The sequence below is a fragment of the Erythrolamprus reginae genome, chromosome 2, assembly GCF_031021105.1.
Source record: "Erythrolamprus reginae isolate rEryReg1 chromosome 2, rEryReg1.hap1, whole genome shotgun sequence".
Taxonomy (NCBI): domain Eukaryota; kingdom Metazoa; phylum Chordata; class Lepidosauria; order Squamata; family Dipsadidae; genus Erythrolamprus; species Erythrolamprus reginae.
In genome coordinates, this window is record NC_091951.1 from 29,386,097 (window position 1) to 29,412,481 (window position 26,385).

The following is a 26,385-nucleotide window of genomic DNA, read 5'->3' on the forward strand; positions in this document are numbered from 1 at the left end:
GAGGGGGAGGCAAAGATAGGTAGGTGAGGGGGGGGGCAGAGGAGGGGAGGGAGGGGGAGAAGGAGACAGGGGATTCGGGCAGCCCTTAAAGACCCTAGAAACAATTTCCCACTGTTGTCCATTATGTGATTCTCTAAGAGTCTCCTGCTGGAGCACGGGGTTGGACTAGATGACCTCTGAGGACCCCCTAGTCTGCTCTCAATTCCTTCCAGCCCCGGGTGAGCTTGGGGGGTGGGGTGGGGGTCAGCCTAGATGACCTCGAAGATCCCTTTTATTTTTCCCTTCTGGCTTTTCGGGGGAGGGGGAGACTAGGATGGTGCCAAAGGATACCGGCGGAATATGCACGCCGAAAGAGTTTTGGAAGGGGCCTTAGAGGTCATCTAGTCCGACCGCCCCTTTAATAATAATCCGGATTGCCAGACCAGGTTTGCGTGGGTTATTTGGAAGATTAAGCGACCGGGCAAATTTGGGTGGGTGGGTGAGTGGGCGAACGGGGAAGGGGACAAGAAAGACCCAGCCGCTGTCTGGCTCTTTCCCCTCGCGGTGGGAAGGTTTGAAAGTTCGAGCCCAGGTAGAGGCAAGCTGGATTAGATGACCTGCCGGGTCCCTTCCCATTCTATCAATCGGGCGGATCCGGGAAAGGGGGGGGGGCTGAAATGCAGGGTGCAGCCAATCGGAGGTGACTCCGCCCCACCTCTGTGCAGCGCCCCCCCCAACTGCCCCCCCCGAGGAATTTCCGCGCAGCTGAAATAGAAAGAGAGAAAAGACGCTCGCGGATTTTTCTGCGGCTCAGGTTGGTGTCCGTCCGGTCAAGACTCTGTGGAGGTGGGGGCGGACAGAAAAGAGGGGAGGTGGCTGGAAGGCCCCCCCCATCGAAAAGAGTCTCCGCTCGCTTTGCGCGGGGGGCGGGTTGGACTAGATGACCCCGCCGGGTCACTTCCAGCTCTTCTTCGCCTGGATTCCAGAAAAGTCTCGGAAACTGGCAACGGGTCCTCTTTCCTCCTTTGCCGCCCCAAATTGAAGGTCTCGCTTGGTGGAGGGGAGGGGGCGGACGGATTTGGACTAGATGACCTCCAGGGTCCTTTCCGACTTCGTCGATTTGTAAAACGGGCTGGAGAGGAGGGGGCTTGTTGAGAGGAGAGGGCGTGGCCCCCCAGTTGGGATCCCTACGATTTATCCCTGGGTCTGGGTGGGGTGAGGTGGTTTCCTGGCTGATCCTTTGCTTTCCCTCCTTTGCTTCCTTCCTTCCCTCCCTCTCCTTTCTTCTCCTCTTTTTCCTCCCTCCCTCGCTTTTTCCTCGCTCCCTCGCTTTTTCCTCGCTCCCTCGCTCCTCCCTCTCTTCCTTCTCCTTCATTCCTTCTCCTTCGTTCCTTCATTCCTTCTTTCCCTCCCTTTTTTACCAACATTCCTATCTCCTCCCTCTCCTCCTTCCTACCTTTTCCCCCTCCTTTCCTTCCTCCCTCCTTCCTTATTTCCCTCCCTCCCTTCTTTCCTCCATTCCTATTTCTTCCCTCTCTCCTTATTTCCCTCTTTCTTTCTTTCCTCCTTTCTTATTTCCCTCCTGCCTCCTTTCCTCTCTCCCTTATTTTCCTCCCTTTCTTTCCTCCCTATACCCTCCCACCTTCCTTTCTCCTCCCTTCCTCCTTTCCTCCCTCCTCCTGCCCCTCTCTCCTTCCTTATTTCATTCCCTCCTTCTTTCCTCCCTTCCTATCTCCTCCCTCCCATCCTCCCTCCTTCCTTATTTCCCTCCTTTTCTTCCTCCCTCCTCCCTTCCTATCTCTTCCCTCCCTCCACTCCTCCCTCCTTCCTTATTTCCCTCTTTTCTTACTTACCTCCCTCCTCCTTTCCTCTCTCTCTTATTCCCCCCTTCCTTATTTTCCTCCCTTTCTTTCCTCTATTCCTATTTCCTCCCTCCCTTCTCTTCCTCCCTTCTTTTCTATTTCCCACCTTCTTTCCTTCCTCACTCCTTTCTTATTTTCCTCCCTTCCTATCTCCTCCCTCCCTAAACTCCTTCCTCCACCCTTACTTCCCTCCTCCCTCCCTCTTCCCTCCCTCCCCTCGTCCCTCCCTCCTTATTTCCCTCCTTCCTCCCTCCCTCCCTTCTTTCCTCCATTCCTATTTCTTCCCTCTCTCCTTATTTCCCTCTTTCTTTCTTTCCTCCTTTCTTATTTCCCTCCTGCCTCCTTTCCTCCCTCCCTTATTTCCTCCCTTCCTTATTTTCCTCCCTTTCTTTCCTCCCTATACCCTCCCACCTTCCTTTCTCCTCCTTTCCTCCCTCCTCCTGCCCCTCTCTCCTTCCTTATTTCATTCCCTCCTTCTTTCCTCCCTTCCTATCTCCTCCCTCCCTCCCCTCCCCATCCTTCCTTATTTTCCTCCTTCTTTCCTCCCTCCCCTTTTCCTTATATCTCTCCCTCCTCCTTTCCTCCCTCCCTATCCCTTCCCTCCCTTCCTCTCTCCTTCCTTATTTTCCTCCCTTTCTCTCCTCCAGTCCTATTCCCTCCCTTCCCTCCCTTCCTGCTTCCTTATTTCCCCCTTCTTTCCTTCCTCCCTTCTTTCACTCCCTCTCATTGAGCACTACGGCATTGAGTGCGGTTGGTTGGCCGGTTTTGAATCCATCTGGCTGTGTTTGTTGTCTATCCCACATTTTTCTGCTTCATCCAGTAGCAGGTTATGTGGTTGGCTTGGACATTCTGTAAGGCATTTGACAAAGTGGACCATAACTGATGCTCCACTTTGTCAAATACCTTATAGAATTTCCAAGTAAGCCACCTTGACGGCATTCCTCTGGTCCACTAATTTTCTTTCTTTCCTCCCTTGGATTTTCCCGGGTGTCCCCTGGGGAATTGTGGTGGGGGGCTTCCTGACTGATTCCCATTTCTTTTGCTTTTCATACAGCAACGCCTAGAGATTTCTCTGGAAATGTCTGAAAATACACAAGGTAAATTGGATTGGGTGGGAATGGGGGTGGTGGTCAGTAAGAGCTGCGGTCCTGTGTGGGAGGAACAGGCTATGGTCAACTTACACTTGTGAAATGACCTTGTGCTTATTAAGTGCTGGGAAAAACCAGGAGATTTAAGCTTTACGACCAGCATGGAGACTCTGACATTTCTATCATTAAGTGAGACATTTAAGAGACTTTGGCTCCATTTTTATGATTCTTCTCGTTCTTAAGTGAAGCTCTGGGTTTTCCCCAGATGGGAGAGTACAGGTAATTCTCAACTTACAACCAAAATGGAGTCCAAAATTTTTCTGTCACTTTCTGTCATTAAGTATACTGTAGATAGATAGATATGATAGATATGATATGATAGATATGGAAGATAGATAGATAGGTAGGTAGGTAGGTAGGTAAGTAGGAAGGAAGGTAGATACCATAGATAGATGGATGGATGGATGGATGGACGCAGAGAGAGAGATGACAGATAGATGTAGATAGAGAGGAGACAGACAGATAGGTAGGTAGGTAGGTAGTAGATACCATGGATAGACCATATATAGATAGATACCATAGATAGATAGATAGATAGATAGATAGATAGATAGATAGATAGGTAGATAGATAGATGCAGATAGATAGATGATAGATAGATGATAGACAGACAGAGAGATAGATAGGTAGGTAGATAGATAGATAGATAGGTAGGTAGGTAGGTAAGTAGGTAGGTATGTAGATAGGTAGGTAGGTATGTAGATAGATAGATAGATAGGTAGGTAGGTAAGTAGGTAGGTAGGTAGGTAGGTAGGTAGATAGATAGATAGATAGATAGATAGATTATGGATGGACAGATAGACAGATATATGGATACCATAGATAGATACCATACATTAGAGGAGAGAGAGAGAGAGGGGTCAAACTCCAAGAAAATCGGAAGATTCAGGCAGTTCAAATGAGCATCAGGATTTAGGGAACATTTAAGCTCCTTACAAGAATCTGATCTACTAATGGTCGAGGGAAACGAACGCGAGATAAGAAAGGCATTGACGGTGGGCTGAATTTCGACCTCTCGTGAGCCTGCAGGGATTCACAACTTGTTTGAGGCCTCCTCCGGGTGTCTCCCGCAATGCCGCTGACCGGTCCCCTTTCTTGTCTCCTCTGTGCCCCCCCCTTCAGTTGTAGTGTCCGAACGGAGGATCGTCCTTGTGGGCAAAAGCGGAGCGGGCAAAAGCACAACGGCGAACACCATCCTGGGCAGGAACCTGTTTGAATCCAAGATCTCTCCTGTTTCCATTACCATACGTTGCCAAAAGGAGGAGACGACACTGTGTAACCGGAAGGTGGTGGTCGTTGACACGCCCGGATTCTTCGACACGGGGAATGCCAACTGTGACACGGCCGTTGAAGTCAGCAGGTGTGTGGAGCTTTGCTCCCCGGGCCCTCACGTCATCCTGCAGGTGATTCGCCTCGGCCGTTTCACCAAGGAAGAGGAAGACGTAGCTCTGCTGATCAAGGAGATCTTCCAGCTGAATGCCCGGAAATACATGATCCTCTTGTTCACCCGGAAAGATGACCTGGAAGGGACATCTCTGGAGGAATTCATCCGCAAGGGAAATGCCGCGCTCAAGGAACAGGTGTCCCAGTGTGGATCCCGTATCCTGGCTTTCGACAACAAGGCCAAAGGAGAAGAACGAGGAGCTCAAGTGGAACAGCTGATGACCATGATCGATCAGCTGGTAGAGGAAAACCGAGATGCCCCTTGCTACACGGAAGAGATGATGAGGGAGGACAAGGAGAACTTCAAAGAACAGAAGAAACAAGGTGGCTCCTGGTGGTGTCCTTTGCTTTAGGGTTCTCTATTCCTCCACCCGTATCCCAAAATTCTGATCTTCTGCTCGACAAATGGCGAGGAGCCCACTTGGCAATTCGACACTTGTTGTCTTTTCTGCTCCACCTCTGAAAGACCCAGGTTTCTGTGTTCCTTCCTTCTTTTCTCTCTTCCTTCCTTCCTTCCTTCCTTCCTTCCTTCCTTCCTTCCTTCCTCTCTCTCCCTCCCACCCTCCCTCCCTCCATTCATTCATTCATCCATCCATCCATCCCTTTTCCCTCCCTACCGCCCCATCTTATTTTAATTTATTTATTTATATATTTATTAGATTTGTATGCCGCCCCTCTCCAGAGACTCAAAGCGGCTCACAGCAAAAAACCAATACAAATCCAAAAATTTTATTTATTTATTTTATTTATTTATTTTGTCCAATACACAATGAGGGTTTTAGTGGGTATATATCTATATACACATAGTAAAATACATGATGAAGGTTATAGAGGAGATACTCATAGTAAAATATATCTAATAGAAGATAAATAGAACATATCAATGAAAGAATAGAAGAATAGATATAGAAATAGAAGAAAGGTATAGGAGATATAGGAGAGCAATAGGACAGGAGACGGAAGGCACTCTAGTGCACTTGTACTCGCCCCTTACTGACCTCTTAGGAATCTGGATAGGTCAACCGTAGATAATCTAAGGGTAAAGTGTTGGGGGTTTGGGGATGACACTATGGAGTCCGGTAATGAGTTCCACGCTTTGACAATTTGGTTACTGAAGTCATATTTTTTACAATCATGTTTGGAGTGGTTAATATTAACTTTAAATCTGTTGTGTGCTCTTGTGTTGTTGTGGTTGAAGCTGAAGTAGTCGCCAACAGGCAGGATGTTGCAGCATATGATCTTGTGGGCAATACTTAGATCTTGTTTAAGGCGTCTTAGTTCTAAGCTTTCTAGGCCCAGGATTGAAAGTCTAGTCTCATAGGGTATTCTATTTCGAGTGGAGGAGTGAAGGGCTCTTCTGGTGAAGTATCTTTGGACATTGTCAAGGGCAGGGGTCCCCAAACTTTTACACAGGGGGCCAGTTCACTGTCCCTCAGACTTTTGGAGGGCCGGACTATTAAAAAAAAACTATGAACAAATCCCTATGCACACTGCACATACCTTATTTTAACGTAAAAAACAAAATGGGAATGTACTATTTAGAGGGGGGAAGAAGTCTGAAATTCATATATGTTTATGCTTTGTTTTTAATTTTCTTTTGTTAACATCTGATTGGCTATACAAGGTTTTCTTGGTTTATAGAAAAATGTATAAAATGTTTATAGAAAAATATATAAAGAAAGAAGGAAGCACTTTGGCATAATGGTTAATAAGTTAGAAATATAATTGGTGTTGTACTTTTTGAAGGAACATTAAGGAGGGAATTTAATTAAAAGAAAAGTATGTACCTGGAGGACAACATTAGGAAAAAAAACTTTTACTTTTGCAACTTTTTTCATGATTGATATTAGTTACTGACAAAATACAGCATTTTATTCAGGGAAAATTAGATAGTACATTGTACATTTGAATGTATATTGAGAGAAAATTTACAAAATTTTTACCCCCCCCCAAAAAGTCCTTCCTTCCTCCGCCCCTCCATTCATTTCATTCTTCCTTCCTTCCTTGTTCCCTCCATTTTTATTCCTTCCTTCTTCCTTTCCTTCCTTCCTTTTCCCTCCATTTCTCCTTCTTTCCCTCCCTCCCCCTTCCCTCCTTTCTACTTCTCTCTTCCCTCTCCCTTTTTCCTTCTTTCTCATTTGTTTTGTTTCCCTCTCCCTCGTTCTTTCCCTCCATCATTTTCTCATTTTTCTTTCTCACATTCCCTCCCCCTCACTTCTGTTTTCTCTCCCTCTCTCTCTTGCTTTCTCTCTCTCTCTCTTCTTCTCTCTTCCTTCCTCTCTTCTTTTTTTTCTGCCCTGCAACACGCCGCGGGGCAATCGGCTGCAAGCAGGAGCTCCAAGACGGTGGCACCGACGTTGGGTCGCAGTACATTGCTGGCACTGGCCCGCTGGCTGGGCTGGGACGGAGGTGCCAGCCCCATGCCCAGCGCAGCAATGTACGGCGTCCTGCAACACATACAGCCGCCGGTGGTACCTTGCAGCCAACCACCCCACCGCCGCCCCACGGCTACTACTCAGTGCCCTCCCGCTCAACCCACATTTGGCTGCGCCACCTTCGTGGCTTGCCCTGCTGCCCCGCACCTGCTAGAGCTGCCCGGTGCAGCCGAAGCGTGGGGCAGAGTAGGCGGCGGCTGCTTCAGGCCCGCCCCCGAGCTGAGCTTCCTTTGGTTTCCTTCGAGGCAAAGCTGCAAAGCTCACCTGCTGCCTCGAAGGAAGCCAAAGGAAGCTCAGCTCAATGAGGATTGGCTATTGGTCTCTTCAAGCTGCTGCCGCCCACTGCAGAGATCCCTTCGCCCGAACAGAGGCGGCGGGTTCAAGGGACCTACAGCCGGTCCTTTTCGGGGCTGCGTTGTTGCAGCATCTGAGGCCGCCGCCGCCTCCAGGCGAAGGGATCTCCTCGGTGGGCGGTCTCGGAGGCTGCAACAACGCAGCCCCGAAAAGGACCGGCTGTTGGTCCCTTAAAGCTGCCGCTGCCGCCCACTGCGGAGATCCCTTCGCCTGAACGGCGGCGGCGGCGGGTTCAAGGGACCAACAGCTGGTCCTTTCGGGGCTGCGTTGTTGCAGCCTCCGAGGCCGCCCACCGAGGAGATCCCTTCGCCTGGAGGCGGAGGCGACGGCGGCCTCAGACGCTGCAACAACGCAGCCCCGAAAAGGACTGGCTGTTGGTCCCTTGAACCCGCCACCGCCGCCTCTGTTCGGGCGAAGGGATCTCCGCAGTGGGCGGCAGCAGCTTGAAGAGACCAACAGCCGATCCTCATTGAGCTGAGCTTCCTTTGGCTTCCTTCGAGGCAGCAGGTGAGCTTTGCAGCTTTGCCTCGAAGGAAGCCAAAGGAAGCTCAGCTCGGGGGCGGGCCTGAAGCAGCCGCCGCCGCCTACTCCGCCCCGCACTTCGGTCGCGCCGGGGCCAAGTAAGCTGAGGCTAGGCCCGTCGTCCCGGCTCCAAGTGAGGGGCCTGGGCAGGCAAGCATTGGGAGGGCCTCTCCGTCGCTTGGCAGAAGAAGAGCTCCCCTCCCCGCGATCCGGGACGGCATGGCCGTCAACAAGTTAGTGTGCGGGGGTCCTGATGGCTTGCTTACGGCCCCCTCCAGCCGCTCTTGCAGGGCTTCCAGGCTTCCCGCGGGGCAGCGAAGAAGCAAAAAAGCGGCACTGGAGGGACCAAGACAGCCTGCAGCTGAGCGTCTGGAAGAGGAGGAGGAGGAAAGCCAGGGGGCGGGGAGGAAAGCGGGCCTGCAATTGGCCAATTTCTTTCTCGCCTTCAGGGAGAGGAACTGCTGCTGCTCTGCCATAGGGTGCTTTCCTCCCCGCCCTCTGGCTTTCTTCCTTGCCGCCACCAGACGCTCAACAGCAGAGTGAAGGGGGGAGCTTATGGTAAAATCTCGTATGTTGCTGCGGGCCGGGTAAATGGCCTCAGTGGGCCGCATCCGGCCCGCAGCCCGTAGTTTGGGGACCGCTGGTCAAGGGTGTTAATGTCTGAGATGCGATATGGGTTCCAAACAGATGAGCTGTATTCGAGGATGGGTCTGGCAAAAGTTTTGTAAGCTCTGGTAAGTAGTGTGAGATTGCCAGAGCAGAAGCTACGTAGGATTAGGTTTACAACTCTTGAAGCCTTCTTGGCTATACTGTTGCAGTGGGCTTTGGCACTTAAATCTTTTGTTATTAGTATACCAAGGTTTTTAAAATTAAAACAATCATACATCACATACAGACCATACATAAAGCAGAAATGGCCCTGGGAATCAATTTCCCCATGCCTTACAACAGAAGTGGGTTTGGAGAAGTTTGCAAAAGGCAAGGAGGGTGGGAGCAATCCTAATCTCCAGGGGGAGTTGATTCCAGAGGGTCGGGGCCGCCACAGAGAAGACTCTTCCCCTGGGTCCCACCAGACAACATTGTTGCGACAAAGGGACCCGGAGAAGGCCAACTCTGTGGGACCTAACTGGTCGCTGGGATTCATGCAGCAGAATGTAAGCTGTGGATCAAGGAGGATGCCCAAGTTGCGGACCCTCTCTGAGGGGGTCAGTAATTCCCCCAAAGGGTAATGGATGGACAGATGGAATTGTCCTTGGGAGGCAAGACCCACAGCTACTCCGTCTTATCAGGGTTGAGTTTGAGTCTGTTGACACCCATCCAGACCCTAATAGCCTCCAGGCACTGGCACATCACTTCCACTGCTTTGTTGACTGGACATGGGGTGGAAATGTACCTACCTACCTACCTATCTACATACAGATAGATAGATGATAGATACATGATAGACAGACAGAGAGATAGGTAGGTAGGTAAGTAGGTAGGTAGGTAGGTAGGTAGATAGATAGATAGATAGATAGATAGATAGATAGATAGATAGATGATAGATAGATAGATAGATTGATTATGGATGGACAGATAGACAGATATATGGATACCATAGATAGATACCATACACTAGAGGAGAGAGAGAGAGAGGAGTCAAACTCCAAGAAAATCGGAAGATTCAGGCAGTTCAAATGAGCATCAGGATTTAGGGAACGTTTAAGCTCCTTACAAGAATCTGATCTACTAATGGTCGAGGGAAACGAACGCGAGATAAGAAAGGCATTGACGGCGGGCTGAATTTTGACCTCTCGTGAGCCCGCAGGGATTCACAACTTGTTTGAGGCCTCCTCCGGGTGTCTCCCGCAATGCCGCTGACCGGTCCCCTTTCTTGTCTCCTCTGTGCCCCCCCCCTTCAGTTGTAGTGTCCGAACGGAGGATCATCCTGGTGGGCAAAACCGGGGCAGGCAAAAGCGCGACGGCGAACACCATCCTGGGCAGGAACCTGTTTGAATCCAAGCTCTCTCCTGTTTCCATTACCATACGTTGCCAAAAGGAGGAGACGACACTGTGTAACCGGAAGGTGGTGGTCGTTGACACGCCCGGATTCTTCGACACGGGGAATGCCAACTGTGACATGTCCGCTGAAGTCAGCAGGTGTGTGGAGCTTTGCTCCCCAGGCCCCCACATCATCCTGCAGGTGATTCGCCTCGGCCGTTTCACCAAGGAGGAGGAAGACGTGGCTCTGCTGATCAAGGAGATCTTCCAGCTGAATGCCCGGAAATACATGATCCTCTTGTTCACCCGGAAAGATGACCTGGAAGGGACGTCTCTGGAGGAATTCATCTGCAAGGGAAATGCCACGCTCAAGAAACAGGTGTCCCAGTGTGGATCCCGTATCCTGGCTTTCGACAACAAGGCCAAAGGAGAAGAACGAGGAGCTCAAGTGGAACAGCTGATGACCATGATCGATCAGCTGGTAGAGAAGAACCGAGATGCCCCTTGCTACACAGAAGAGATGAGGAGGAAGGACAAGGAGTACTTCAAAGAACAGAAGAAACAAGGTGGCTCCTGGTGGTGTCCTTTGCTTTAGGGTTCTCCACTCCTCCACCTGCACCCCAAATTCTGATCTTCTGCTCGACAAATGGCGAGGAGCCCACTTGGCAATTCGACACTTGTTGCCTTTTCTGCTCCACCTCTGAAGGACCCAGGTTTCTGTGTTCCTTCCTTCTTTTCTATCTTCCTTCCTCCCTCCCTCTCTCTCTCTCCTTCCCACCCTCCCTCCATTCATTCATTCATCCATCCATCCCTTTTCCCTCCCTACCGCTTCATCTTATTTTTATTTATTTATTAATTAGATTTGTATGCCGCCAGTAATCCCCCCCCCCCAGGGTAATGGATGGACAGATGGAATTGTCCTTGGGAAACAAGACCCACAGCTACTCCGTCTTATCAGGGTTGAGTTTGAGTCTGTTGACACCCATCCAGACCCTAATAGCCTCCAGGCACTGGCACATCACTTCCACTGCTTTGTTGACTGGACATGGGGTGGAGATGTACAGCTGGGTATCATCAGCGTACTGATGATACCTCACCCCATGCCCTTGGATGATCTCACCCAGCGGTTTCATGTAGATATTAAATAGCAGGGGGGAGAGGACCGACCCCTGAGGCAGCCCACAAGGGAGAAATCTAGAGGTCGACCTCTGACCCCCCACTAACACTGACTGTGACCGACCGAGAGGTAGGAGGAGAACCACGGAAGGACAGTGCCTCCCACTCCCAACCACTCCAGCCGGCGCAGAAGGATACCATGGTCGATGGTATCGAAAGCCACTGAGAGGTCAAGAAGCACCAGGACAAAGGATAAACCCCTGTCCTGGGCCCACCAGAGGTCATCCATCAACACGACCAAAGCAATTTCCATGCTGTAGCTGGGCCTGAAACCTGACTGTTGAGGGCCTAGATAATCGGCTTCTTCCAAGAACCGTTGGAGCTGGAGTGCCACCACCTTCTCAATAACTTTACCCATAAAGGGAAGGTTGGAGACTGGACGATAGTTGTTAAGAATGGCTGGGTCCAGGGAAGGCTTCTTGAGGAAGGGGTGAACACGTGCCTCCTTGTAAGGAGCCAGGAAGGACCGCCTCCCAAAAGAAGCATTGACAATCTTCTGGACCCAGCTCCGTGTCATCTCCCTGCTGGCAGAAACCAGCCAGGAGGGACACGGATCCAGTAAACAGGTGGCGGAACTCACAGCTCCAATGGCCTTGTCCACTTCATCAGGTGTCACCTGATCAAACTCTTCCCAAACAGATGGATAAGGACGGGCCCCAGTCACCTCGACTGACTCATTGTCAGTCGACTCTGTTATCCAATTGGAGTCCATCTCCTTTTTCCCTCTCTCCCTCCTTTCCTTCCTCCCTTTCCTTCCTTCCTCCCCTTTCTTTCTTCCTTCCTCCCCTTTCTTCCTCCCCCTATCTCTCCTTCCCTCCCTCCTTCCTTCCTTCCCCCTGTTCCTTCCTTCCTTCGTTCCTTTTTCCCCTTCCTTCCTTCTTCTCTCCCTTCCTTTCCTTCCATCCTTCCTTGTATGGGTTTAAATGGGGTTTTGCTAATGAACGTTTTATATTGTTTTAGAAATCATTTCTATTTGTCGGAAGCCCGCCCAGAGTATTTTGGGAGTTGGGCAGCATGGATAAATTGTCCGATCAATATAGAGAGAGAAAGAGAGGGGAGAGAGATGGATGGCCTTATTATTTTGGGAGGAAAATCAGGAGATTCAAGCAGTTCAAATGAGTACCAAAATTTAGTGCAAGTTTAAACTCCTTACAGGAATCTGACTTACTAGCGATTAAGACAAATGAGCAGGAGATAAGAAAGGCATTCATGGGGGGCTGAATTTAGATCGCTTGTGAGTGCTCGGTCGTTTGGATGGATGGATGGATGGATGGAGGAGAGAAAGAGAGAGAGAAAGAGAGAGATTCTAAGATACCATAAATAGAATGATAGAATTTGGGTTTTTTTTTGTTTATTGGATTTATATTCCACCACATCATGGACTCCGAGATAGATAGATAGATAGATAGATAGATAGATAGATAGATAGATAGATAGATAGATAGATAGATGATAGATAGATAGATAGATGATAGATAGATAGATAGATGATAGATAGATAGATAGATTTTATTTATTTATTTATTACTTAGATTTGTATGCCGCCCCTCTCCGAAGACTCGGGGCGGCTCACAACATGTAAAAAACAAATCATAAGCAATCAGACAGATGTAAAATATTTAAATATTTAAAAAACCCCATATGCTAACAGTCACACACACAGACATACCATGCATAAATTAAACGTGCCCAGGGGGAGATGTTTCAGTTCCCCCATGCCTGATGGCAAAGGTGGGTTTTAAGGAGTTTACGGAAGGCAGGAAGAGTAGGGGCAGTTCTAATCTCCGGGGGGAGTTGGTTCCAGAGGGCCGGGGCCGCCACAGAGAAGGCTCTTCCCCTGGGGCCCGCCAACCGACATTGTTTAGTTGACGGGACCCGGAGAAGGCCCACTCTGTGGGACCTAATCGGTCGCTGGGATTCGTGCGGCAGGAGGCGGTCTCGGAGATATTCTGGTCCGATGCCATGAAGGGCTTTAAAGGTCATAACCAACACTTTGAATTGTGACCGGAAATTGATCGGCAACCAATGCAGACTGCGGAGTGATGGTGAAACATGGGCATACCTAGGTAGGCCCATGACTGCTCTCGCAGCTGCATTTTGCACGATCTGAAGTTTCCGAACACTTTTCAAAGGTAGCCCCATGTAGAGAGCATTACAGTAGTCGAACCTCGAGGTGATGAGGGCATGAGTGACTGTGAGCAATGAGTCCCGGTCCAGATAGGGCCGCAACTGGTGCACCAGGCGAACCTGGGCAAACGCCCCCCTCGCCACAGCTGAAAGATGTTGTTCTAATGTGAGCTGTGGATCGAGGAGGACGCCCAAGTTGCGGACCCTCTCTGAGGGGGTCAATAATTCCCCCCCCAGGGTGATGGACGGACAGATGGGATTGTCCTTGGGAGGCAGAACCCACAGCCACTCCGTCTTATCCGGGTTGAGCTTGAGTCTGTTGACACCCATCCAGGCCCCAACAGCCTCCAGGCACCGGCACATCACTTCCACCGCTTCGTTGACTGGGCATGGGGTGGAGATGTAAAGCTGGGTATCATCCGCATATTGATGATACCTCACCCCATGTCCTTGGATGATCTCGCCCAGCGGTTTCATGTAGATGTTGAATAGCAGGGGGGAGAGGACCGACCCCTGAGGCACCCCACAAGGGAGAAACCTAGGAGTCGACCTCTGGCCCCCCACTAACACCGACTGCGACCGGCCAGAGAGGTAGGAGGAGAACCACTGAAGGACAGTGCCTCCCACTCCCAACCCCTCCAGCCGGTGCAGAAGGATACCATGGTCGATGGTATCGAAAGCCGCTGAGAGGTCAAGGAGCACCAGGACAGAGGATAAACCCCTGTCCCGGGCCCGCCAGAGATCATCCATCAACGCGACCAAAGCGGTTTCCGTGCTGTAACCGGCCCTGAAACCCGACTGCTGGGGACCTAGATAATCGGCTTCTTCCAAGGACCGCTGGAGCTGGAGTGCCACCACCTTCTCTACAACCTTCCCCATAAAGGGAAGGTTGGAGACTGGACGATAGTTGTTAAGTACGGCTGGGTCCAGAGAGGGCTTCTTGAGGAGGGGGCGCACAAGCGCTTCTTTATAGAGTGATGGAAAAACTCCCCTCCCCAAGGAAGCGTTGGTAATCTCCTGGGCCCAGCTCCGTGTCACCTCCCTGCTGGCCGAAACCAACCAGGAGGGACACGGATCCAGTAAACAGGTGGCGGAACTCACAGCTCCGATGGCCTTATCCACTTCATCAGGTGTCACCAGATCAAACTCTTCCCAGACAGGTGGACAAGTACGTGCCCCAGTCACCTCGACTGACTCGTTGTCAGTCGACTCTGTTACACAATTGGAGTCGAGATCGGCCCGGATCCGAGCGACTTTATCAGCGAAAAACGTGTTAAAATCCTCGGCACTACTCTGTAAGGGCTCCCCAACTCCCCCCTGGTTGAGAAGGGAGCGGGTCACCCTAAACAGAGCGGCCGGGCGGGATTCCGCTGATGCAATCAAGGTGGCATGGTACGCGCATCTTGCCGCCTTGAGCGCCACTTTGTAAGTCTTAATAAAAGCTCTTACAAGTATTCGATCGGATTCAGACCTACTCTTCCTCCATCGCTTCTCTAGACGTCTCTTTTGGCGTTTCAACTCCCGGAGCTCCTCGTTGAACCATGGGGCTCTACGGGGTCTAGCGCCATGGAGAGGTCGCAAAGGCGCAATCCGGTCAAGAGCCCCCGCTGCAGCCCTGTTCCAGGCCTCCGCGAGAGACTCCGCCGAACTGTGGACGAGTGCCTCTGGAATAACCCCAAGCGCCGTCTGAAAGCCCTCTGGGTCCATCAGGCGCCTGGGGCGGAACATCTTCATTGGTTCCGCCTCCCTGCGGGGGAGTATTGGAGCCAGGAAGTCAAGCCGTAGTAGAAAATGGTCTGACCATGACAAAGGCAACACTTCTAAGCCCCTTAGTCTCAGACCATTACTCAATTGCTCGGAAAGGAATACCATGTCAGGTGCGTGCCCTCCCTCGTGAGTCGGACCCTGAACTACTTGAGTCAGGTCCACGGCTGTCATGGTGGCCATGAACTCCTGTGCCAACCCAGAGGTTTCGCCGAGTGACGGCAGATTGAAGTCCCCCAAGACAATAAGTCTGGGGAACTCTACCGCCAACCCGGCTACCTCCTCGAGTAGCACAGGCAGGGCTTTTGACACGCAGCTGGGAGGCAGGTACGTGAGAAATAAGCCCACCTGAACTCCTAAGTCCAACTTCATCAAGAGAGACTCGCAACCCGCTATTTCCGGAGCAATGAGTCTACGCAGGCAAAGGCTCTCCCTGGCTACAATAGCCACTCCTCCCCCCCTCCCCTGGGGTCGCGGTTGATGCCATATCTGAAACCCGGCTGGGCAAATTTCAGAGAGAGGAACACCTCCCTCCGGGCCCAGCCAGGTTTCAGTAATACATGCCAGGTCGGCCTCCTCATCCAGGATCAATTGATAGATAGATGATAGATAGATAGATAGATGATAGATAGATGATAGATAGATGATAGATAGATAGATAGATAGATGATAGATAGATAGATAGATAGATAGATAGATAGATAGATAGATAGATAGATACCATGGATGGATGGATGGATGGTTGAAATAGATATATATATATATATATATATATATATATATATATATATATATAGATAGATAGATAGATAGATAGATAGATAGATAGATAGATAGATAGACAGACAGACAGACAGACAGACAGACAGACAGACAGACAGACAGACAGACAGAAAGAAAGGTAGGTAGGTGGGTAGGTACCAAAGATAGGTACCATAGATATATACCATTTAAATACCATAGATGGGTTGGTGGATGGATAGATAGGATAGATAGATAGATAGATAGATAGATAGATAGATAGATAGATGATAGACAGACAGACAGACAGACAGGCAGACAGACAGACAGACAGACAGATAGATAGATAGATAGATAGATAGATAGAAAAATGGATGGATGGATGGATGGATGGATGGATGGGTGGGTGGGTGGGTGGGTGGGTGGGTGGGCAGACGGCCAGATAGGATAGATAGATAGATGATAGACAGACAGACAGACAGATAGATAGATAGATAGATAGATAGATAGATAGATAGATAGATAGAAAAATGGATGGATGGATGGATGGATGGATGGATGCATGGATGCATGGATGCATGGATGGGTGGGTGGGTGGGTGGGCGGGTGGGTGAGCGGGTGAGCGGGTGGACAGACGGCCAGATATATAGATAGATATATAGATAGATAGGTGATAGATTGTGATAAATGATAGGTTGTGATAAATAAACGTAGATGATAGGTTATGATAAATCAGGGATGGGAGAAAGAGGGGGGAGGGGAGGGAAGGGAAGGAAGGGAGAAGGAGGGAGAGCGAGAGAGATGTCAAACTCCAGGAAAATCGGGAGATTCAGGCAGTTCAAACGAGTCTCAGGATTTAGGACAAGTTTAAGCTCCCTACAAGAATCTGACCACAAGAATCTGGTTAACGGAAATGAGCGGGCTATAAGAAAGGCTGAATTTCGATCTGTTGTGAGCCTGCACAGATTCATGACCAATGACTTGTTTGAGGCCTCTTCCTGGCAACTTCCACAATGTTGCTGACTGGTCCCCTTTCTTCTCTCCTCTGCCCCCCTCCCTTTGGGTTGTAGGGCCCCAACGGAGGATCGTCCTGGTGGGCAGAACCGGCGACGGGAAAAGCGCGACGGGAAACACAATCCTGGGAAGAAAAGTCTTTGCATCTGGGTTAGGTGTAAATTCCGCCACCAAATGTTGCCAAAGGGAGGAGACCGTGCTGGATGGCAGAAAGGTGGTGGTCGTCGATACACCCGGATTCTTCAACCAGGGGAGTCTTGTGCGAGAAATGGCCATCAATGTAAGCAAGTGCATAAAGCTTTGCTCCCCAGGCCCGCACGTCATCCTGCATGTGATGCGTCTGGGCTGTTTCTCCAAGGACGAGGTGGATGTGGCTCAGTTGATCAAGGAGTTCTTCAGCCTGAAGGGCAAGAATTACATGATCCTCCTGTTGACCCACAAAGAAGACCTGGATGGGAAGTCTCTGGAGGATTTAATCCGCGAGGGATACACCAGGATCCAGAATCAGGTAAAGCTACATGGAGGTCGCTACCTGGCTTTCAACAACAAGGCCGAAGGAGAAGAACGAGAAGCTCAGGTGGAACAGCTGATGACCATGATCGATCTGCTGCTGGAAAAGAACGAAGATGCCCCTTGCTACACGGAAAAGATGATGAGGGAGGACAAGGATACCTTCAAAAAAAACCGAGACTTTCCCTGGATTTGTCCTTTACTTTAGGCTACTCTTCCCCACCCCAAATTCTGCTCAACGAATGGCCAGGAGCCCATTTTGCAATTCGACATTCGTTGTCTTTTCTGCTCACCTCCAAAGAACCTGGTTTTTGTTATTCCTTCCTTCTTTTCCATCTTCCTTCCTTTCTTCCTTCCCCGTTTCCCATCCCCAATATCAACTGACCCCCACAGCCTCTACCATCCAGGACCCATGTCCCTTGCTTCGGAAGCCCACATCTCTCCATCTTCCCTATCCGTCAATCCGTTGAGGTTTCCCCTTCCGGTCTTCATGGGGTAAATTCATATTTTCTTAAACTTTGCTACCTATTTTCTGCAAAGCTGCTTGTTTGCCTTATTTTACATACCCAATAAATCTCCTCGTTTGTCCCAAAGTTCTGTGTGCGTGTGAGTGTTGTTTTGTGGTGGGGGAGTTAGCCGACAAGCTTCCCAGTTGACAACCCTGACTGGTGGGCAGACCCCGTTTCAGCTTGAACCTCTAAGTAAAAAACCTCCATTCGTTGAGAAAGGTCTAATTGCCTAAAAAGTCAAAGGACTGACAAGCAGGGTAAAGCCAGAATTGACAATTGCATGGCCAAATCACCAAGTCTTTTTTTTTTAATTTTTAATTTTATTCACCCCCACTGTTCACCCCTCAAAATGGGTGAACAGTGCAGTCAGGCGGTAGGGAAAGCAAGTAGGATGCTTGGCTGCACAGCTAGAGGTATAACAAGCAGGAAGAGGGAGATTATGATCCCGCTATATAGAGCGCTGGTGAGACCACATTTGGAGTACTGTGTTCAGTTCTGGAGACCTCACCTACAAAAAGATATTGACAAAATTGAACGGGTCCAAAGACGGGCTACAAGAATGGTGGAAGGTCTTAAGCATAAAACGTATCACGAAAGACTTAATGAACTCAATCTGTATAGTCTGGAGGACAGAAGGAAAAGGGGGAACATGATCGAAACATTTAAATATGTTAAAGGGTTAAATAGGGTTCAGGAGGGAAGTGTTTTTAACAGGAAAGTGAACCCAAGAACAAGGGGACACAATCTGAAGTTAGTTGGGGGAAAGATCAAAAGCAACATGAGAAAATATTATTTCACTGAAAGAGTAGTAGATCCTTGGAACAAACTTCCAGCAGACGTGGTAGATAAATCCACAGTAACTGAATTTAAACATGCCTGGGATAAACATATATCCATTGTAAGATAAAATACAGGAAATAGTATAAGGGCAAACTAGATGGACCATGAGGTCTTTTTCTGCCGTCAGTCTTCTATGTTTCTATGTTTCTATTTTACAAATGTGACATACAAGACAACGGAAAAAAACATACATAAAAACATATATATACAACATTTGGGAAATGAAAGTTTCCCCACTTTTTTTTTTTTGGATATTTGATCAGAGAATTACACTTCTCTTACATAATATTAATTTTTGAATTCTTTTATTTGACGTGTTGCTTTGCATAAATTTTTCTTTCTTTCTTTCTTTTAGCCAATCATAAAATTTTGCCCATGTTTTATAGTAATCTGATTCTTCTTTTCCCTCTAATCTTTTGGATAGCCTGTCCATCTCCGCACAGTCTAGTATTTTTTTAATTATTATGTTTCCTTCCGGTATTTTATCTGTTTTCCACTGTTGGGCATATACTATTCTGGCAGCTGTTAGTATATGTATAACTAGGTATCTTACTTCTTTTTCTATTTTTTTATTAAAAATACCCAATAAATATAATTCTGGGTTTTTTTCAATTTCTTCTTTTGCTATTTCTTTTAACCAATTTGTTATTTTATTCCAAAACTTTTTTGCCTGTGTGCATGTCCACCATTGGGGTAGAACGTGCCTCTTTCTTTTTTACACTTCCAACATATTGGAGAGGTTTTTGGGAACATTCTTGCAAGTCTTTCTGGCGATAGGTGCCACCTGTAGAACATTTTAATTGGTTTTCCTTGAATGCGGTCGATCTTGTCATCTGCCAATTGTTAATCCATAATTTTTCCAAATTTTTCTAGTTCAATCACCAAGTTTTAACAGTTCCTTCTTTCTACTTGCCTCCAAGCACTGGGATGCTGTTCTGTCTGGGTGCCCCCAGACGTCAACACCAACTAAAAAGAGTAGCCAGACACGCTGGTAAAAAGCAAAGTCACTTTATATCTTTGAAAACAAACACAGATAACAAAAAACTGTTCTTACAAACTGGAATGCTATGAGGCTTCACAGAAGAGTCATGACGGCCAGACAATACAACAGGCTTCTTGCTGGCACACACACCACTGTAGATAATAAAACCCATGCCTTCCCCAAGTTTTCAGCCTTCGAGGCCACAAACCAGAATCAGAGACGCCAAGGATCGAAGCAAGGTCACAGAACTCCCAAAAGATAACTCTCCACAATACAGGAAGGGCGGGCCTGCCTTTTCAACTTTCTGAGGAGAACCACACCCAAACCCAGCTGTTGCCTATTAGGGATGGAAATACCTGCTAATTGTCCCCTTCATTGAGATGCCCTTCTCTGCCTCATATCGATGATGGCTTGTGCGTTCTCATCTAAGGATTCCAGGCTACTCGCTGGGGAGAGCTCCCCCCCGGGGGTCTCAGGCTGTTCTCCCTTCTCTTCGTCCTGGCATTCCTCTTCCCCGTCTGCCTGGTCCTCCTCCTCCTCCTGTTCCTCGTCCTCCCCCTCTGAGCATGGAGCCGGCAGATTTCCAGCCGTTCCCTGAGGAGCCTCAGACTGAATCACAACAGATGCCATGTACAATAAAGCCTAGTGGGCCTTTCTTTCCCTTGAGGCCTAATTCCTAGGGAGGGGGAAGGAGGGAGAGACTGGAGGGGGCAGGGAGGGGAGAATGGGAAAGGTGGAACAGCTGATGACCATGATCAATCAGTTGGTGGAGAAGAACGAAGACGCCCCTTGCTAGATGGAAGAGATGATGAGGGAGGACAAGGAGACCTTCAAAAAAAAAAGCAAGACTTTTCCTGGGTTTGTCCTTTATTTTAGGGTACTCCACCCCTGCCCCAAATTCTGAGTTTCCGCTCGACAAATGTCCAGGAGCCCTCGCTGCAATTCGACATTCGTTGTCTTTTCTGCTCACATCAGAAGGACCCGGTTTCCTTCCTTCCTTCCTTCCTTCCTTCCTTCCTTCCTTCCTCTCCCTCCATCTCCCTCCCCTCCCCTCCCTCTCCCTTCCCCCACTCTCCAGGGACAGGACTGAAAAATTTTAAGCCACCAGTTCACTAGCCGGTTACTGGGAGGATGTGGCCACTGGGGTGTGGCCAATTCAGCTTCCTGCACCACCGGTGGGGTGGGGGAGTGGGTTTTTTGCCTCTCCAGCTTCCGGAAGTTTCTTTCCTCAAGCCTTTAGAGGGGGAAAACTGCCACACACCCGAGGCTTACTGGAAGTCCTCTGGAGGCCGGAAACAGGCTCATTCTTTCCTTTCTCCCATTCCTTTCTCCCTCTCCTTCTCCTTCCTTCCTTCCTTCCTTCCTTCCTCCCCTTCCTTTCACCCTCTCCCTCTCCTTCCTTCCTTCCTCCATTTCTTCCCTCCCTCCCTTTCCGACTTTTCTCGCCCTTCCTTCCTCCCATTCCTCTCTCCCTCTCCCTCTCCCTCTCCCTCTCCCTCTCCCTCTCCCTCTCCCTCTCCCTCTCCCCTCTCCCTCTCCTCTCCCCCTCCCTCTCCCTCTCCCTCTCCTTCCTTCCTTCCTGCATTTCCTTCCTTCCTACTTTCCTCCCTTCCTCCCTCCCTTTCCTTCTTTCCTCTCCTTTCCTTCTCCCATTCCTTCCTCTCTCTCCTTCTTTCCTTCCTTCCTTATTTCTTCTCCCTTCCTCCCTCCTCCCTCCCTCCTTTCCTTCCTTCACCCTCCCTCCCTTCCTTCCTCTCCCTTCTTTCCTTCCTCCTTCTCCCTCTCCTTCCTTCCTCTATCCCTCCCCTTTCCCCCCTCCCTTCATTCCTTCCCCTCTCTTTCCCTCTCTCTTTCCTTTTCACTCACCCTACCGCCCATCTCCTTTCTCCTCCCTTTCCCTTTCTCTCCTCCCTCCCCATTTCCCTCCTTTCTTTCCTCCTTTCCCATCCCAATATCAACCGACCCCACCGCCTAATTCTCTACCATCCTGGACCCACTTCCCTCGCTTGGGAAAGCCCGCATCTGTCCATCTTCCCCATCTGTCCATCCTTTTAGGCCCATCAGGAAGCCCCCAACCCAGAGGAAATATTAGAACTCCATTTTATTGAGACGGATAATATAGTAGTAAACGCATGAAAATGTCTCCTTTCATTCCCGCTGGCACCAAAGCGCCTCAAGGGAAGGCAGCTTTGAGGTACTTCTCACCCCTTCCTGTTTTCCCACGGTAAATTCATATTTTCTTAAACATTGCCACCTATTGCATTCAAACAAATCAAATCAAATCAAATCAAATCAAATCAATAAATTCTCACAAAACCATCTGCTTGTCTGTTTTTACGCAGCCAGTAAATCTCCTCGCTTATCCCCAAGTTGTGTGTGTGTATGTTGTTTTGCGGTGGAGGAGTCAGGGAATTAGCCAACAAGCTAACCATTTGGTAGCAGGTGCCATGCAATCGGGGATGGAGGCAGGAAGGTGGGGAATGTTTTGGGATATCTGAGAAAGGCTTTGGGGACACCCGGTTGGGAAAACGGAAGCGACTCGCTCTTTTAGTTTACTTAGTTTAGTTTATTTAGATTTGTATGCCACCCCTCTCTGAAGACTCGGGGCGGCTAACAACAATAAAAAACGATGTAACAAATCTAATATTAAAAAGTAATCTAAAAAACCCCAATTTAAGAGACCAATCATACCAACAAATATACCATGTATAAATTCTATAAGCCTAGGGGGAAGGGAGAAAAAATTTTCAATTCCCCCAAGCCTAATGACAGAGGTGGTGTTTTGAGGAGCTTGCGAAAGGCAGGGAGGGTGGGGGCAACTCTGATATCTGGGGGGAGCTGGTTCCAGAGGGTCGGGGCCGCCACAGAGAAGGATCTTCTCCTGGGTCCCGCATCTCATTGGAATTCGATCAGACGTGGCATTCCAATGCATGGAGGCAAGTAGAAAGAAGAAACCGTTAAGACTCAACGATTTGGCCACAAGGTTTTTCGTCCCAGCTATGCCCCGCTTGTCTTTCCCTCAACATTTTAGGAAACTGGCCTTTCTCGACGGAGTCTTTACTCAGAGGTTCAAGCTGAAATGAGAGACGGGTGCCACCCTGTGCTCCAAAGTTAGAGCAGAAGAGGGAAAGGCAGGTAGCCGTCGAGTTACAACCATTCACTTCATGACCAAAGTTACAGTGTCGCTGAAATTGGAATTTGACTCGCTTTTGAATTTTGTATTCAAAATTTGAGTTTGAAAATGGCGGGGGTGGACAGATCCTCACATGCATGTGCAGGAAAGAAATCTTGCCCTGAAGTATGTGCCCGCCCGCCGTCAGCTGGAGGAAGCTGAATTTTATGCGAGGATGCGAGTGAGTGTGAGATTTTGGCAATTTTCGCGAAGGAAAGCAGAAATCGGCAAAACCTCATGCTTTCACACATCCTCACACAATATTTGACTTTCTGCACATGCGCAGGGAGCGAATCTTGCTCCGACGTGTGCGTGCCAGGGTCAGGTATCTCCACAGGAAGAACACTGATAGTAGTGGAAAGTGGAATCCACCACTGCTTCTGACTTAAAGCGCAAGGACACAGAGCTGCAAAGGGACAGAAATGGTTTACTTGAGAGGAGGTCTCCTCGGGAGTAAGGCTTGGGGCTAATTGGCCACACTGCTAGACCAAACTTTCCGAGACAACCCAAGAAAGGAATCATAGGGTTTTAGTGGACAGCTCAATGAAGATGTCAACCCAGTGCGCAGCAGCAGTAAAAAAAAGCAAATTCCATGCTTGGCATGATTAGGAAGGGAGTCTACGGAGAGGGGTGGCATACAAATTTAATTAATAACAACAACAACAACAACAACAACAATAATAATAATAATAATAATAATAATAATCGAAAATAGGTCAGCAAGAGTTGTATTGCCTCTGTACAAATCGATGGCGAGACCACACTTGGAGTACTGCGTACAGTTCTGGACACCGCACCTCAAGAAAGTTATAATGGAACGGGAAAAGGTGCAAAAAAAAGGCAACAAGAATGATAAAGGAAATGGAACACCTCCCTTATGATACCAGGTTACAACGCCTTGGTCTCTTCAGCCTTGAAAGATGGCGTTTAAGGGGTGACTTGATCAAAGTGTATAAAATCATGCATGGGATAGAAAAGGTGGATAGAGAAAAATTCCGTGGGAGTGGGAGGGTGCCGGCTGCAGCGGCCCCAGGCAGTTGCAGGGAGATGGCGGTGATGAGAGAGAGCTCCAGGGTGCTGCTGGACGCCGTACATGCTGGCGCTGCAGGGCTGGCACTGGCTCGCTGGCTGGGCCAGAGGTGCCAGCCCCATGCCCAGTGCAGCGCCAGCATATACGGCATCCAACAGACCGTCCAGCTGCCGCCGTCAGGGCTCCCGCTCGCAGTCAACCGCTCTGCCGCCACCCCTAGCTACTGTCCGATGCCGCTGTTGTCGACCTGCTGTAACGAGAGAGAAAGAGAGAGAGAGAAAGAAAGCGAGATAGCAAGAGAGAGAGAAAAAAAGAGAGATAGCAAGAGAAGCAGAGAGAGAGAGAGAAAGAGAGAAAGAGAAAGAGAGATAGCAATAGACACAGAGAGAGAGAGAGAGATAGCAAGAGAGAGAGAGAGAGAAAAAGAGAGAGATAGTTGAGAGAGAGAGAGAAAGAGAGAGAAAGAAAGAGAGATAGCAAGAGAGAGAGAAAAAGAGAGATAGCAAGAGAGGCAGAGAGAGAGATAGCAAGAGAGAAAGAGAGAGAGAAAGAAAGATAGCAAGAGAGACAGAGATAGAGAGAGAGAGAAAGAAAGAGAGACATAGCAAGAGAGACAGAGAGAGAATGAAAGAGAGACAGAGAGAGAGAAAGAGAGAGATAATGAGAGAAAGAAAGAGAGATAGCAAGAGAGACACACACAGAGAGAGAGCAAGAGAGAGAGAAAAAAGCAAGAGAGAGAGAGCAAGAGAGGGGGAAGGAGGAAAAGAGAAAGACATAGAGGGAGGGAAGGAGGGAGAGAGAAAGAGAGCAAAAAAGAGAGGAAGGAAGAAAGAAAGAGGGATGGAGAGAGAGAAAGGAAGGAAGGAAGAGAGAGAAAGAGGGAGGGAGAAATAGAGCGAAAGGGAGGAAGAGAGAGATTTTTTTTGTCCACACTTTTTTTTAGCCCCCCCCCCTCGCTCAATGTTCCCCAGGATTTTGAAAATATGAATAATGTGCCACGGCTCAAAAAAGGTTGGGAAACACTGCCCTAGAGTACCACTTGCTGGGGGTCAAGGGAAAGGGAGGGTCTTGCCTTCACTTTCTGCTCAAGATCCCCATGGACCATTGTGTGACACAGAATGCTGGACTCAGAATAGGCGTTTTCTCGATGGGCATTGGCCTGATTCAGCGTGGCTCTTCTTATGTATGTAAGGACAGCAGAGGCAGCCGAAAGCCTGCAGAAAACAAGGTTGGAAATTCATTTTTCAGCCTGTCTCCGCTTATCTGCTTTGGTTTGTTTATTGAGGACAATTTCTGGGCATTTTGCCAAATGTTGTGAGTTATCTGAGACTTAATTGCTCTTCTCTAATTTAGGACTTTCTTTCTTTTCTTTCTTCTTTCTTCTTTTTCTTTCTTCTTTTCTTTTTCTTCTTTCTTTCTTTTCTCTCTTTTCTTCTCTTATCTCTTTAATCTTTCTTCTTTCTTATTTGTTCTCCCTTCCTTCTTCCTTCTTTCTTTCTTCTTTTTTTTCTTATTCTCTTCTCTTTTTCTTTCTTTTGTCTTTCCTCTTTTCTTTTCCTTTTTCCTTTTTTGTTTTTCCTTTCTTCTTCTCTTATCTCTTTAAACTTCTTTCTTTTTCTTCCTTCCTTTCTTCCTTCTGTCTTCTTTCTTCTTTCTTTTCTTTCTTCTTCTCTTTTCTCTTTTTCTTTATTCTTTCCTCTTTTCTTTTTTCCCTTTTTTCTTTCTTTTCTTCTTTTCTTTTTAATCTTCTTTCTTCTTTTTCTTCTTTCTCCCTTCTTCCTTCCTTCTGTCTTCTTTCTTCTTTCGTCTTCTCTATTCTCTTTTTCTTTCTTCTTTCATTTTTTCTTTTCTTTTTTCCTTTTTTCTTTCTTTTCTTCTTCTCTTATCTCTTTAATCTTCTTTCTCCTTTCTCCTTTCTTTTTTTCCTCTTTTTCCTTTCTTTTTCTCCTTTCTTTCTGTTGTGATTGGTTACTCACTAACCAGGTGGGCTTTTCTCCCCCTTGAACCTTTGCACTCTTGCTGCTGGGCGGGCAAGGGGGGTGAAGAGGAGGGAGAAGGTCACTTCCAATTTTGATTCTGAATTTACACCAACTGTTAATGATGACTAATTAACAGTTGGGCTTCTGCAAAAAAAATGGACCAATTTGAGATTTGTGTGTGTGTGTGTGTGTTACCAACCACTACTAAGACAGTTATTAGTAGTCAGTTATTGATTAAAAATAAGTTGGAACAAACTTGTGTGTTTTGCTACATTCTTAGCTGTAGCAATCCAGGTCCACAGAGGTATCTGCAAAAAATATTCCAATCCGTGCAGTCAAAGCAAAGCTGTAGCTTTAAACTTGCCTCTTCGGTGCAAACTCCTCCCTGATTGAGTTGTCAGTTCTTTTTTTTTTTAAAATAAGTTTTTTAATTAAATTTTATCACAACAAACAAACAAAAAAACTTAAAGAAAAAGTGCCCAACACCAATAACCCCTCCACCATTTAGGGGGTTCAGTTATTTACAGTAAATTTCAATTTCTTCCTTGGCTCCGGTTTACATTTCTTTACATACAAAGAGTGATTGGAGTTTATTTTTCACATTGTCGTCATATATTCTACGTAAAATATAATCTTTCACCTTATTCCATCGTGCCATCAGCTTCTCCAATTTATTTTCATCACAGTTAATTAATCTTGATTCCGTAATTTCAAAGTGAATGTGGTCCACCATGTACCAGTACCAATTTTGGATTGTCCATTTATTGCTGTCCTTCCACCCTAATACCACTACTGCTTGTGCACTTTCCAAGGCTGCT

General features: G+C 48.1%; 1 protein-coding gene across 3 annotated transcripts; it reads left to right on the plus strand.

Moving 5' to 3' along the window:
• Nucleotides 1-197: 197 nt before the first annotated feature.
• GIMAP8 (GTPase, IMAP family member 8) lies at nucleotides 198-17,648 on the plus strand. 3 transcript variants are annotated; one of them, XM_070744034.1, is made up of 5 exons: nucleotides 198-218; nucleotides 2,896-2,938; nucleotides 4,112-4,756; nucleotides 9,645-10,289; nucleotides 16,602-17,648. In XM_070744034.1, exons 2-5 carry the CDS (start codon nucleotides 2,920-2,922, stop codon nucleotides 17,261-17,263), a joined length of 1,971 nt encoding a protein of 656 aa, XP_070600135.1. In that variant the 5' UTR covers nucleotides 198-218; nucleotides 2,896-2,919; the 3' UTR covers nucleotides 17,264-17,648. The 3 variants fall into 3 exon arrangements, with proteins under 3 accessions (XP_070600135.1, XP_070600134.1, XP_070600136.1); XM_070744033.1 differs by lacking the exon at nucleotides 198-218 and adding an exon at nucleotides 728-793; XM_070744035.1 differs by lacking the exon at nucleotides 198-218 and adding an exon at nucleotides 878-1,023.
• Nucleotides 17,649-26,385: the final 8,737 nt, after the last annotated feature.

Coding starts and splice junctions, on each gene's coding strand:
- GIMAP8 (XM_070744034.1), top strand. Junction 4,757..9,644: donor CAAAGAACAGAAGAAACAAG/GTGGCTCCTGGT, acceptor CCCCCCCTTCAG/TTGTAGTGTCCGAACGGAGG. Junction 10,290..16,601: donor CAAAGAACAGAAGAAACAAG/GTGGCTCCTGGT, acceptor TTTGGGTTGTAG/GGCCCCAACGGAGGATCGTC.